The sequence below is a fragment of the Pocillopora verrucosa genome, chromosome 8 (genome assembly GCF_036669915.1).
Source record: "Pocillopora verrucosa isolate sample1 chromosome 8, ASM3666991v2, whole genome shotgun sequence".
Taxonomy (NCBI): Eukaryota; Metazoa; Cnidaria; class Anthozoa; order Scleractinia; family Pocilloporidae; genus Pocillopora; species Pocillopora verrucosa.
The window spans coordinates 10,747,308-10,761,651 of NC_089319.1; the positions used below are offsets into that span (position 1 = coordinate 10,747,308).

At 34.4% G+C, this 14,344-nt stretch overlaps 1 protein-coding gene across 1 annotated transcript; it reads right to left on the reverse strand.

The window, feature by feature from the left end:
• Positions 1 to 585: 585 nt before the first annotated feature.
• On the reverse strand, positions 586 to 14,006 carry LOC131776266 (serine/threonine-protein kinase 38-like). Its single transcript, XM_059092432.2, has 15 exons — positions 13,778 to 14,006; positions 13,555 to 13,606; positions 10,574 to 10,696; positions 9,447 to 9,530; positions 8,964 to 9,087; positions 8,627 to 8,744; positions 8,376 to 8,412; positions 7,994 to 8,096; positions 7,522 to 7,586; positions 6,528 to 6,645; positions 5,879 to 5,911; positions 5,435 to 5,525; positions 4,484 to 4,573; positions 3,612 to 3,700; positions 586 to 2,948 (listed from the first exon to the last, which is right to left on the reverse strand). The coding sequence occupies exons 1-15, from the start codon at positions 13,900 to 13,902 to the stop codon at positions 2,830 to 2,832; spliced, it is 1,371 nt and encodes a 456-aa protein (XP_058948415.1). The 5' UTR covers positions 13,903 to 14,006; the 3' UTR covers positions 586 to 2,829.
• Positions 14,007 to 14,344: the final 338 nt, after the last annotated feature.

Here is a 14,344-nt window from a genome sequence, read left to right on the forward strand (position 1 = left end):
GGTTTTAAACATGTTTGGCTACATGCGCCTGCAGTGTGGACAGGTAGTTTACTAAAACTAGTTGATTAAAACAAGATTAATCATGTTTAAGCTTTGATGTGAACAGGGTATTACTTCTCAGTATAAAATGACCCAAATAACCTAGAATTTACAAACCTATAGAATACCAGAGTGAAAGGTGATGTGTGTAGGGGCTTAAAAGAGTTGTGGAAGCTAAGACAGCTCTTTTTCATTTGCCAAGAACATGAATTGAAATTATGGACTTCAACTCAGAATAAAGAAAATGAGATTAAGAGTCATGCTTCTCAAAGAATTATGAGTTTCTTGTTCTGATTCGAAGAAAAAAGGAAAAGTTTTTACTCTAGAATATTTTCATCTGTGCTTGTTTCAAAAATTAGTGGCCATATGATAAAATGCTTTTTGACAAATGAGTATGGGTAGGCTGGATGGGAAAATATTTGGCTCTCAGTCATGAGACAGAGACCTCACTGAACTTGATCTGTATGTCAAAACTTTGAGCCAAATAATTTCCCATTCAGCCCTCCCACTCATTCAATTAGTAGATATTATTGGTAACACTCAAGATTGCAAACTGTTGTTATTTTATTTGTCAAACTCACTCTCACCTAAACACATTGATAGTTCAAACAGTACTCTGGCTAGATTTAAGATATGTTAATTATTAACAAAATTGACAGACATTATTGCATTACATCTTTTAATACTGTTACAACTGATAGTTTTAATCCACAAATTAAATTATTTCTTGCGTACATGTATGGTTTTCATACTAAGAGCATTGTTAAACTTGTCATAAATCACGACTCCACTCACCCCATGATATTGAAAGAACTTAGTTGTAACTTTACATGGGGTTTCAATACCTTTATTAATAAGCTGCTGTTGATGGTGCAATAGACAGCTGTGATGTAAAGCAAAACTCAAACACTAAGGTTTGCTCACAGGATGAACAAACGTCAGTTAGAGGTCTTGAGGCAGTGGTAGACTGCTGGTAACTGGCTTTTCTTGGAAACTCTAACCATACACCTGGCCCCTATTGTGCGAAACATGGACAATGTTATCCACTGGATAAATCTCCATCTGGTGTATAGCACAGTACATTTTGTTAACACTTATCCATTGGATAGTGTTATCCAGCCTTTACACAACTGGACCCAGGAATTACAAAGTTTGGCTACAACACTGCTAAGTTGAATACATGTACTTGAGTATCAAAATGGAATGATTACTTAATGACACCTAGGAACCCAATCAGCTTCATTCTGAAGTCAAGTGTTCCACTGAAATGTTCTCTGTGAGCCTGTTTTTCTATTATTTCTATTTACACTACAGTTGCATTGTTGAAGATGCATGTGAATTGCTTATTGACCTTCTGTACAAATATTGCAATTGAAATGCACAATTATTTTCTAACAAAGTTTCCACTATCACTTAACTGTCCAGCTGATTTAACATCGAAAAACCATATTCCATAGTTGGAACAATGATTCATGCCTGTACAAAAATTCTGTGCCATCAAATCTAAAAGACCACGACATATGTAAAGATTTGGGTTTTAAACTTGGTTTACCCTAATGTACATGGAAGTGGCTGATGTTTTTATTACCTTGAATTATTATATAACTCTACTTACTGCCAATTTAGTTTTAATTAATGACTATTTTTCATTAAATTATTTTACCCCAATTGAATATGAAACATACTGTAATTTAAACCTTGAAAACAGTACTTTGGAAATGGTCAAATTCGAACTAACAAAAATAGCTTCTAGCATGTTTTCTTTTATTAGCTCTTAAGCGCGGCATCAAATTTTTATGAAATCTTCTGTCAGTTAACCACTAGATAATATCAAAAGATAGCTATTGATATTCATAAAAGATTACAACCTCTCCAGCCTTTTATGAAGGTTACAATATTTATAACCACAGATAAGAATTGTAATGAAAAGCTGCCTAAAGGCAAATCATCTACCACAATATCCTGGTTAAGAGCCCTCTGCTGACAAAACATTTTGAGGGATTGAGGTTGGGGGGGGGGGGGGGAGAAAGACTCATTGCATATCTCTTAAGGAGAGGGCAGGGTCTAAAAAAATAAATATAACAGCATTCACAAATGAGGCATATTAGCATCTAATTACTGACTAACAGAAGAATAATTGTACTATTGTCTACACTCCAGCAGACCTGAGGAGTGAAGGGGGAGAGATTTAACCAGGATTTTCTGATATGTTCTGAGTAATCAGTGTACAAAGTCATACCACAAAGGGAGAGAGAGCATGGTACTACATATTTAAAGATGTTCAACTGAAAAAACAGGCAAAAAACTGTAGACTTCACCAGTAGTAAACCACAAGCAACATAAGTCATACATTATCCACCAAATTTCCCAGATTTAAAAGAGAAAGAACATTACTATCAGAGATAGCTGCAGAGTAGCTGCACCTGGGGAATTTTAAAATTTTCAAGCTGCAATTTTCACAACATTAATGTTAATGAGGCCAAACTGCAGTCAACAATGCACTTATGAACTGCAACCAGCATTTGTGTTAGTTGACTGTCGCATGAATGTGTAAGAAATATGTAAATTAATGACAATTACAGATGTAATCTGCAAGAATGAAGAATTACATTTTCTTTCCTGGCATCTAAATGAACTCTTGTGGTTCTCATTAAGCCCTCATGTCTTGTGCAAACTTATGAATTAAAAAATTTGCTGACAAATGTTCTTCATAAGTATCATCTTCAGATTTACACCTAGATAGATAAAAAAGATCACGTATGCAGGAAAATATGTTTTACAAGATGCTGTTCATAGCAGTGGAACCTTAACACCTCGTTGAGTGAGTCCTTCGAATCTCTTGAATGTGTAGTTTAGGAAAACCCAGTCTTTACTACCTGCCGCATCTGACTTTGTGTCTCTGAACCAGTCTGAAAAGGAATAAAGCATTTTGCATGTCATTTCCTGTGTCAAACTGATAGAGATTTTAGTTGCATACAGAGTACATAGTCCTACATGTAAATTGTGTGAACCCAAAGTAGGCTGCCAAATGCACAATTAACACTACAAAGACCAGTTTAGTCTAAATTCCTCGCTTATTACTGAATGGATGTAAGTCTCCATACTTAAAATTGCCTGATTTTCCCACAAATTATTAATCAAACTGGTCCATTCCCTTAGGACTTTCTGCTTATTAACTCTTTTTCAAATGTTCCTTTTAACACCCTTACCTCCACCAACTGGAAACCAATAAAATGACAAGCATGATTGGTGCAAGTACAAGCATGAATGGGGTAAGTTTGGCCCGTCATATGTATTAAACAAGCATGGTGACCTATCCTTTTTGTTGTATTTTTTGAAACCAACATTGGTAAATGGTAGGGAACATTTAAGGAAAGTTTGTTTAAAAAAAACTGTTTGATAACTTTTTTGCCCTGAGGAACACCTTAACCCTTTAACTCCCAGATCAAATTTGTAATTCTCCTTACTGTCAATCATAAAATTCTTATGATGTTAGTTCAAAGAATTTAATATTATTATTTTTTTAAATTAATGTAACTACTGTAGATTCAAAAATCAAAACATTTCAGTACTTGAATCCAGTTCTGATTCCGGGAATTCATCAAAATTAGATGTGTCATCAATGGATTTCACATGTATTGGAATGGCTGCAGGTCTATCCCTGTAGATAGGAAAATTCATTCTATTATCAATCAACTCATAATCAATTTTAATGGGTAGTCAGTATAGATAAAATGGTATAATAGAGCTAGCACTTTGGTGCTGTAGACATAAACAGCCAGTATCTTGCAATCTTCTAACATAGCAGTTATTAGTAGTTATGCCCTTATCTCCTCCTGGAGCATAAGCCAACAATGATCTCCCTCCTTCACCTCCTCCTGTCCTAGGTTAGTCTTTTGAGTGTGGTCCAGGTGCGGCCCCAATTCTTCGTCTCAGCCTAAACATCACCCACAAGTGTTTTTTGGGCATTCCCTTTTCTGTTTGCCGAGGGGAATCCATTTCAAGGCTTTCCTTGTAACACAGTCAGTATGTTCCCTCAAGGTGTGGTCAATCCATTACCTCTTCCTCTAATTGATTTGTATTTGAATTAATGTATTTTTATGTTGCAGTTGAAGATCCTGAGCTTTGTTCTGTTCCTCTACTACCACAGGTTCATTATAAATTACATTATGTTGGGGTTCAAATTTTCTTCATGTTTTAAGATTTATAACACAGTTTGATTTCCTATTTTTGACCTGAACCACTATAAAATGAAAATCGAACGAAATTTGAACATTTTAAACCAAGAAAATTTAAACATCAATTTACACATACTAGTGATAAAAATTTCAATATTTTAAAATGAAGGATGAGTATTTTTGGTCTTTTCAGCAATCCATGTGATTGTTAAAATCTCAGAGAAATTGAAATGAATACATCATTGTACAAAAATGAAATAAGTTACCTGATATTTTGCCAATCTACATCACAAAAAAATGGGTGAGCTTTTATTTCATCTATGTTACTGAGCCTTTTATCTGGATCACAGCACCATCTGAAAAGGCAAGCATTAAAAGAGAATTTGTAGAATGGTTTAGAATAGTTTTAAATACAAAAAATTATGGACAGCAACACAACCGAAATCATAATCTAAATTTAAGTGATATTCTCATTCAATAAAAAATAACAACTCATTGGCCTCAGACAATTATCATTGGCACAACTATTCTTTTCTAATTTACCAAAAAAAGCAAATGATATCTGTCATATCAAATAAATAACTCTAACAGAGTTGTTACAAAGCGCAAATTTGATAAAAAAGCTGGCTGGATCTCTGGCTGACAATTATTCAGTAAAGCCAACAGGCTTTTCTACAGTTGCAAACTTACAATAGGTTGATATCAAACAATATCTTGGAGCCTCCTCACTTGAATTGAATTTAGACTCAAAAGAAATGGATACTAATTGAAGTGGCCAAATGGTAAGAACAAAAGTATCCCAAGGAGCACATAAAACTCCACGTAACTACAATTTAACTGACTTAACCTCAAGAAAATGCAAGTGGCTGAGTAATAATTGAATTTATCCCTTTCACTCCCAAGAGTGACAAAATAGTGATTTCTCCTTACAGTACAAGAAGGGTGGTGAGGAGAGAGAAAATATTGACTGGGGGAATATCGTTCAAATTTCAAAACAAAAATATTACAGTGAAAATGATGAGCAATGTTCAGCAGACAGTGCAGAGAATTGATACTTTGACCTGGAGAATGAAAAGGTCTTTTTCCAATTGGCTGAGAAAGGGCTGCAAGTTTTATAAACCAATCACAGAGCATTGTAAAGCAAAAACAAACGAATTCAGCTCTGGATTACCTTCAACACTGACTTTATAGTGTTGTAAAAACATCAAAATACATACCTTTCAATTAAACCTCTTGCATTATCTGAAATGGGCATCTCAGGTGGAAAGATCAGCGTTTCTTTCCAGTTCATAACCTTTTTGTATGTTTCTAAAATCACAGAAAATCACAGCTAGAGTGACAACCATGCAGCTATGTCCACTAATCCATGTATCTACTGATTGCAAGTTTCCAATTGTAATAAATGTGGGAAAAAAGAACGGCATTTAGGCTGATGTCAGCTTAACACAGTGTTTTCACCTAAACAGGACCCACTCCAAACAAATTTCATGGTATTCTATTTTACACACCTTATGGGCTATACCCTTGCAAATAAAGGCTGCAAATAAATCAGGTTCATTAAAGCAGGGTGGTACAATACTGTCAGTCTTAAGACATTCAATAAATACCCAAGAACAGAGTTAGGTGAGGTCACAACAACAAGAAAACAATTTAATGCTCACCTTGTGGACTTTCTGAGCAAAATGGTGGGTAGCCTGAAATAACATCATGAAACAAATACAAAAAAAATTAAACATAACAACAACAAAATAAATCTATATTTTGTTTTGGTTATGAGGTGTGGTGGTCTGGCTTCCAGTTGTAACGGTGTGAAAGAACTCAATGCAAACATAATTTACCAGCCACAGGATCAAAATAACAATTATGATGTCAGAGGAATGGGGGAAAAGACAAAGGTTGGAAGATAAGGAGTGAGGAATGAAAGATAAGGAGTGAGGAATGAAAGATAAGGTTAGAGGGAGAGTGTTGAGATGCTGGGTTGGAAATATGAAATATCATGATAATTTATTTAACACATTCATACTTATTTTATACATAGAGACATGAACGATAGTGCTTCACAGTGGAGGGCAAAAAATGGCGTCCAGTCTTTAAGATGTGTTGGTCAGTAAGAAAAAAACCCTTAGTATGAATGAAATAAAAACATCATACCTTGGAAAGTGCTTGAATGATAAATTTATTCACTTATTGCAATGCATCAAAAACTAACTTGTTTGCTTTGCTCACTTCTTAGTTTTTTTTATGCATCCCAAGCTGAGTCATACAAAAACTACAAATTATTAAAAATTTTCTATATTTCTCATACCATACCTATTAGCATTTCATACATGATCACTCCTAATGACCACCAGTCACAGCTTTTATTATAACCTGTCTGATGAAACACTTCTGGGGCAATGTAATCTGGAGTTCCCACTGTAGAATATGCCTGTCAATTGAATTTTTTAACATTTTATGAGCTTTCTAAACTTATGATCAATCCATGAATGCACTTGCAGCAAGTAAAACTGATCACTTATCCAAGTTTAACTTGCAAATTGAATTGTTCAAAGTTAGATAAAAATAACAATGTCTTTAATAAAATAATGATGTTTAAAATAGCTGCATTACTATCAAAAATCTGACAATTTTCAAAAGATATCATTGATAGTAAATATTCATTATAAATCAAGACGAAACTAATTTATTATTGCTGCTAGTAAAACTTTGAGGTACCTTCTTTATGTCTAATGGCATTTGATTATGTGGTATGATTGTCTGAGAGAGGTTAGTTCCAAAAGTGATTGTGACTGAAATTTACCAACAATTTGAAACCTAAACAGAAGCATTTCACTGATGATAACTCCCAACAGAATTTGGCTCTGGAACCACTTTAACATCTGTGTGATCCACAAGTGAATCACAGGATTCTTCGAGAAGTAAAAAGTCATTTTTTACCCCACCTTGAGTGAACAATATTACATTTGACAATGTCAGTGACAGATGGTACCGTGACAGACATTTTGACAACCTGAGCAGGATTAATAAGCAGTCAACGGATAAATTCTGGTTATGCTTCTCTCTCTGGTTGTCAATAAACTTGTCCCAATCACCAATGACAGCCCTTTTCATGGCTACCCTCACTCAGATGATCAAACTTCACAGTCAGATGTTTAACTTCTTGGTAAAAGCCATTAAACATCAATGTATAAAAGGTTTTGATGGACACCTCAGCTTGAATTTTAAAGCTCATTTATTTATCAATATCATCAACTTGTCAACCTTCTTGTTCTGAGAAACAATTTATTTCAAGTTAAGAACTTACCAGCTGCCTCCTGTTTTTCTTCCATGTTGCTGCTCTGCCTTTTGTATCTAATGGTTCAGCTGATGCTAAAGGAAGGATGTACAGCATGTAACTTCATTTTCAGTTTGGGTTTACCACATTCACTAAATGTTATGTGTGTGGGAAAACTCACAACTGTAAATTAAAAATGATTTCAGAGAAACACAGGGAGAAGAAAGAAGAAAAGTTGTAGAAGGAAAATTAGATTAACAAATTCAGCATTTTCAGCACCTCAGTCACATGTTTTTACTACATGGACTTTCCAGCAACAAGTAACACATAACAATATGTAATTACTACTAACAGTAACTGTTGAAAATTTCCCTGGTTGACCAGAACCATTCATTATGCAATTTCTTTGGGGATAACAACTTCCTTACCCTTTTCTGGATGATTCATAAACTGTGAACTTTTTACTTTTCTTTAAATACCTTAAATGGCACTTTTTACTTACAGAAATCTTTCATATCACTTGGTAAAATTTCTCTGTAAAATTCTGTTCTGTGTGCTTTCTTGAGACCAGTACAAAGACCAAAATCTGCTAATTTGATGTGTCCCTATGAAAATAAAAGTATAATTCAATTTAATTCTTTGCCTCACACTTAGAAAATTAGCTGCCCACATTTCTTCTCTCCTTTGACAAGTTGACAGTCTACCAGAACAGGGTTGTTTAAAGCTGGTTTCAGATCTGAAAGCTTTTAAAGAAAATGCAGTATAGTTCTTTTTGTCTACAATCTGATGGTTGGATTATTTAGAAAAGGTCATTTGAATCTTCATTTGAAGGAACAAAAAAATTTAAGTCTTAGTTTGAAAAAGTAACTGAAAGATGTACATACTTTGCTATCTAACAGCAAATTGTCAGGTTTAATATCCCTGTAAAGAACAAAATGGTGTTTGTGAAAAAAATATTAAATCAGTTAACTGTCATAATAATCAGTGCATTAGTCAGACATCTGCAGATTTAAATAACATCTAATTCAATGAATTCACAATAATTCTACCCTTATAGGTACAACAAGTATAAAAACCAAGCAACAATAAAAAACACAATTAACAAAGTTTTAATAACAAGTCTAGTGCTCCTAACCTATGAATAAATCCAACTTGGTGAATGGAATTTATTGCAAGAACTGATTCTGCTATGTAGAATCGTGTCTCATCTTCAGTAAAAGTGTCTTTTTTCATGAGCATCGTCATAAGATCACCTACAAGAAAAATCATCTTAAAGGTGAGAAAAGTAACTAGTTCAAGCATTAACATGTTCTACAGCCCAAGAATGGCTTCTAGAAGGCAGCTGTTTGCCAGTACATGTATATGATTTTCAAACCTCACCAAAGCCAAGGAAAATAAACTTTATCAAAATAATCTACAAGGTCAGAGCAATGGGAGACCAACTCTCTTGTAGACAAAGGTCATGTGCTTACCACCTGGAAGAAACTCCATCACTAAATACAGATAATGTCCATCCTGGAACGAGTAGAACATCTTCACAACCCAAGGATTTTCTGCCTCAGCAAGAATGTCTCTCTCTGCGCGGGCATGAGCAACCTACATTAAAACACATGGTGTAAAACAGATCAAGTTTGGAAAGGTATTTTAGAGGAGTTTGGGTTATATCAGAGAATTACCAGATGAATGCTCTTTCTTGACTAACAAAAAACACAAGTGCAGACTTCACATATCTTTTTCTATGAGCAACCTACATTAAACTACACAATACAAACCATATCAGGTTTGGAAAAGGTATATATTAACATGAGGATTTTGTTTATGTCACAGATTTACCAGAGCTCTTCTGACAGTAACGAAACAAAAAACAAAACAAAAAAACAGTGGGGTTATATATACTACTCAACTTTTTTCCAGACATTGAAGATAATAAGATTAGGTTTTACTTTGTAATTTACCTGTTCCTTTTCGAGCATGTCTTCTTTTCGCAAGATCTTCATTGCATATACATGGCCTGTGTCATGCTTTTGAACTAAACGTACCTACCAGGAATACATGATTCCAACAGTTTTAAACAGTCAAATACAAAGTACATGATCATCATTTTTCTCAGACATATGCACACATTACCACATATCTACATAAATGAACATATTTTTACATCACAATCATGATGTGTTTCAGAGAAAATTTAAAAACCACTTTGTGTAGATTACGTGGTGATAATTGTTGCCAGATGAAAAAAACCTGAGTTAGATTTGATTTCTAAGTTACCATCCATTTTTTTAAAATAAGTGAAAAACTATGTTTTTGATTGAAGTTTTGAATAATTCTTATCTCTCTGTGTTTTTTGTTTGTTAGCATATGAATCACCCTGAAACAAAGGGGAATAAAATTGAGCTAGTTTGAATACTTTTACACTTTCTAGGAAATATTGTGAATAACAAAAGGAAAAAGACACCTCAGTGAGCCATTCAAATTTGGTACTATCTGGTAGATCTTAAAAAGAAGTTTATTTGATATAGATTTTGTAATAAAAATTAGTGATAAAAAGGAACAAGGTCATATTCAAGTTCTAGTACAGTATAAAAAAAACCATAAAAATTAGATACAACATAGGAATAGCATGTTTACAAAAAAGTTATTATTTTTAGACTATTATTTCTAGACTATTCTTTTAAATTCAAATGTTTGAATTGTTTGTAATCATACAATTTTACACATCTTAATACTTTTTACATTCTAGTCAGTTTTTTGAAAATTATTATATTAATTTTTTGGCTGATTTTTTCAATTTTTTTAGATTTTACTAGAACTTGAAAATGATCTTGGAGAGGTTGAAACATCAAATTTTTTAATGTTGTCAATAAAATTATTTTTTTGGTTTTACTAACTACATCTCCAAGTTACCACACAAGTGAAAACTAGGTTTTGCTGAGTAACATTTAAGCAACAGTTTGAGACCAGACACAAAAAAAGAATAAAAAATTTATAATGTGGTTACAAGCTCATATCCATGTTACAAGATTGCGGAGGTGACGGCTTCAAAATTTTAAGGCAATAGTAGACTAATATATATTCTCACCTCGCCAAAAGCACCACGTCCAACCACCTTTAAGGAATCAAAATCTTCTTTCCCAATTCTTGATCTTTTCAGTCTCAAAAACTCTGTTTCCTTCTTTGCAAGATGGCTTCTTGATTCTTTTTTCTAAAAGGAAAATGAATAAAATCCAAGGAATAATTCCCCAAAGATTCCTCTAGGTCAAAATACCAATACCTCTGTTTCATTAAGTTTGAAAGCTTCAATGAGAACTAAGAAAAATACCCTCTCTGTTTACCTTTTTGTAGATTCTTCTTACAAGGATAAACAGTAACCCTTACAATGCCTAGAAGGGTTACCATATCTCCTATAGCTTAAAGATAGCTTGGTTAACCTTTTATAACTCCCATGAGTGACCAAAATAGAATTTCTCCTTTTAATACTATCATGTTAAATTATACAATATCATGCAGGCCAGTAATGAGAATAAAAAACAAATAACAACTAGGGGATTATTGGTTGATCCAATACCCAATTCTCCAAACTAACATCATTAAAATTATATGGCAGACAGTAAGGACAAATACTCATGAGATTTTGGTAATAAAAAGGTTGGAGTATATCTCCTCTCTTTGCTTCTGTAGCACCTGTACTTAATACAGCTGATTTTTTTTCTGTGATGTAGCACTTATTCATAACAGGGCTGACTTGTTCAGTAAGTTCTATCTCATCTTGATCTGTTTATTAATGCAGCTTAGGAACAGACCAACAGACCATTCACTTCTTGATCTTTTTCCCCTTCCAAGGAAAACCTTACTGTTATCTTGCAACCAGGGTGTTAATTTAGCATCAGTGGGCAGAAAATTCTCTCACCACTAAACAGAATCCTAAAGTTAAATTTTGATGGCCTAGGCTATTATTCATTTTTAAAGGCATATTGATTTTGCTCCAGTTAGTTTTCCCTGTTCTCATGCTGCCATATTTTTTTATAACAGAGTGGCTACAATACTTCCTCATAACAACCCTGGACATGTAAGGGGAAATGTGAAATTCATTAACAAAACATAGAAACAACCCTGGGACCGGAGTTACTCTCCCACCCTACCTGTACATGTAACTCTTCTGGGGAGGTGTATATAATCGGGCTCTTCTCTCGATCAGTGGCTCATCATCGAGCCTTACTTCCTTTAAGTACAGACATCTGAGAGCTACAACTCCCTCTTAACAAGCTGCTTATCCACAACTGCTTAAAGACTCTTATCCCCTGAAAAACTTTATTATTTAAAAGGTCTCTTGTTTATTTGCTGTGAAATGTTGGTAGCTCTTATGCACAGTGACCTCACTTGTCAAAAATTCACCCCAGGCCTCTATGCACAAAGTTTTTCATTAATCTTTGCCACTTTCTAATTTAAATGTGGGTGATCTTTGATTTCAGTGTTTTCCTATTAAAATTCATCAGTCCACACCATGAAATCATACCTTAGGGATAAAATTAGCTATTCCAATGTAAACATTCTCAAGGCCTATTGAAAAAAATAGAGCTGTGCCACAGGAAACTGACTTTTTTACTTTCTGCTACTTATCTAACCCTGTAGTAAATAAATAGGGTTACACCAACAGACAGTGATTCCTTTAACACTTTATTTCTTGAGAGTGACTGGCATGTAGTTTCTCCTAACAGTTTCACCCTTGAATCAAATATAAAGGTCACAAGAATTAAGGAAATGATCACCAATTTGAGAAGCTCCTGATCATCAAACAAATTCTCCTTGTCATTACCATAGGAAATAGAAGGAGAACAGTGCAGAGAATATGAATATTAATGTTGGGGTGTAAAGGGTTAAGAGTATAGGTGTGTGAACCCTTGCAAAGACAAGTAATGCTTCAAATATGACATCACCTCGGCTATATTGCTGGTGCAAAACAATGAAACATAGGTTATATTGATGGTCTGAAACCATAACAGTGGGAGATAACTAAAATGCTCATTTGTTTCTCTTATTTTTGTTTCTTTTTGTTTCGGGAAACAAATAAGGCTACTTGTCACTTGAGGAGCAAAATCTACACAGGTGTTTTAGACTAGAGGCTATTCCACAGAAAAATCATTTCCTAACCTTCTCATAACTAGTCCAAATCCTTTCTCCCTTGAAAAAACTTATATACAGAGATACTAAATGTACAACATAAAAAAAATGATATACGTCAAAAGCAAAACCAAAGGCAACATACAGTTCATCAATCGACGATGTAAAAGTTTATGTCGTCACGTTCAAGTCGATGACACTTCAATAATTATTGATGGCGAAATTAATTATAGTATTCGTGATGTTGATGGTGATTTTTTTGACGAAATATAATGACGTCCAAACCTTGTTTTTCAAACCAGAGAAAATCTGTTTTATTTCGCAGCTTGGCCTTCATGCTGTGTCTTTCAATCGTTAGGGAAAATTTACATGACTCGGTCTGATATGTATGCAAAAACTTTGCGAATTAATTTTCCGCTAAGCTGGCGATATTACGACACGAGCTTTCTCAAGTTTGTTTGCGGTTAAAATCCTCTAATATCCTAAATGTCTTTTAAACTGCTGTTGTACTATCAAGGTCGAAAATTAAACAGCTCAAAATTGGATAAAGTCAAAACACATGTCAGCCTTAAGTAAATATTCGGGGCAAAAAACCTTAGTCTACTTAGATACAATGCAACATTTTAAACGAACCCTCGTAAACGTTCGGATATCTTCGATTATTTTCCAAACGAAAATACTCGCCATTCGTTGCAATTTTAATTTACAGAATAGTAATACTCGGCTTCTCTATTAAAAGTAACAATTTGATTTCATGTCAGCAACAACTACTAATCTAATTCAACTCGGGTTTCCTGTACGTTGTGAAGTTTCGATAGCAAGTCATCGCCATTCATTAATTCGTAAAGTAGACAAAACTTGAAGCACTGCAACGAAAGCTACTAAATGCTCCGAATGTGTCAAAACTTAAAACATATTACAGGAAATACCCTACCAACTCACCTCTTCTTCTGTCAACCCTTGTTGTTCCATATTCATTTCCAAGACTTTCCATCTAAAACAAGAAAACCAATAATTACTTCAAGGCCACAAATTTCGTGAATCTGTTTTTACACAGCAAACTTCTGGCCATGGGATGTATTTCTGCCATGAATGTACTAAACTCGACGAAGTTGGGACACCAAAAAACACTAATTTACACCAAGGATATGATTTGCGATCAGACCTGTTCTGTCTCTCTTGGTGTTGAGTGATCAAGTTTGCGTAGAAACTTTCAATCGTTGCTTTGGTTCTCGCCACCTTTTCAAGAGTATGATTGGAGTATCTATCGGCAGCTCCATTTGTACTCATGGCTGTGTTAGCCAGCAACAAAATTTCGGCCGGAAAAAGCTTCTTAGCCTTTTAAAACAACGACGTTCCCAACACAACTGCCTGACGTGACGAACAAGTGTTACACTTAGTCACCAGTTCTCCGGTAACGAAAGCCAGACAATCAAACTAACGTAAAAATTGATTGGTTACTGTACAAGCTGTCGTTTTTGTATAATTTTCTTAAAAGGCTTCTTCTAATTGGACATAAGATTCTCAACTTTGGCGCGAAACGTCCATGACGTCATTAAAATATTGTAGTTGGGGAGGGAGGGGAGAGGCAAAATGATATTTGTTCGCCGCCTGAAAAGAGGTTTTTCCTTCTGGTCCTGCGTCAAAGAAAGAAAATATACTTGTTTTGTAAAGTAAATGGCTACTAGTTTGTGTGGTTCGAACAACAGAAGTGCTCTATCTTTAACCAAAT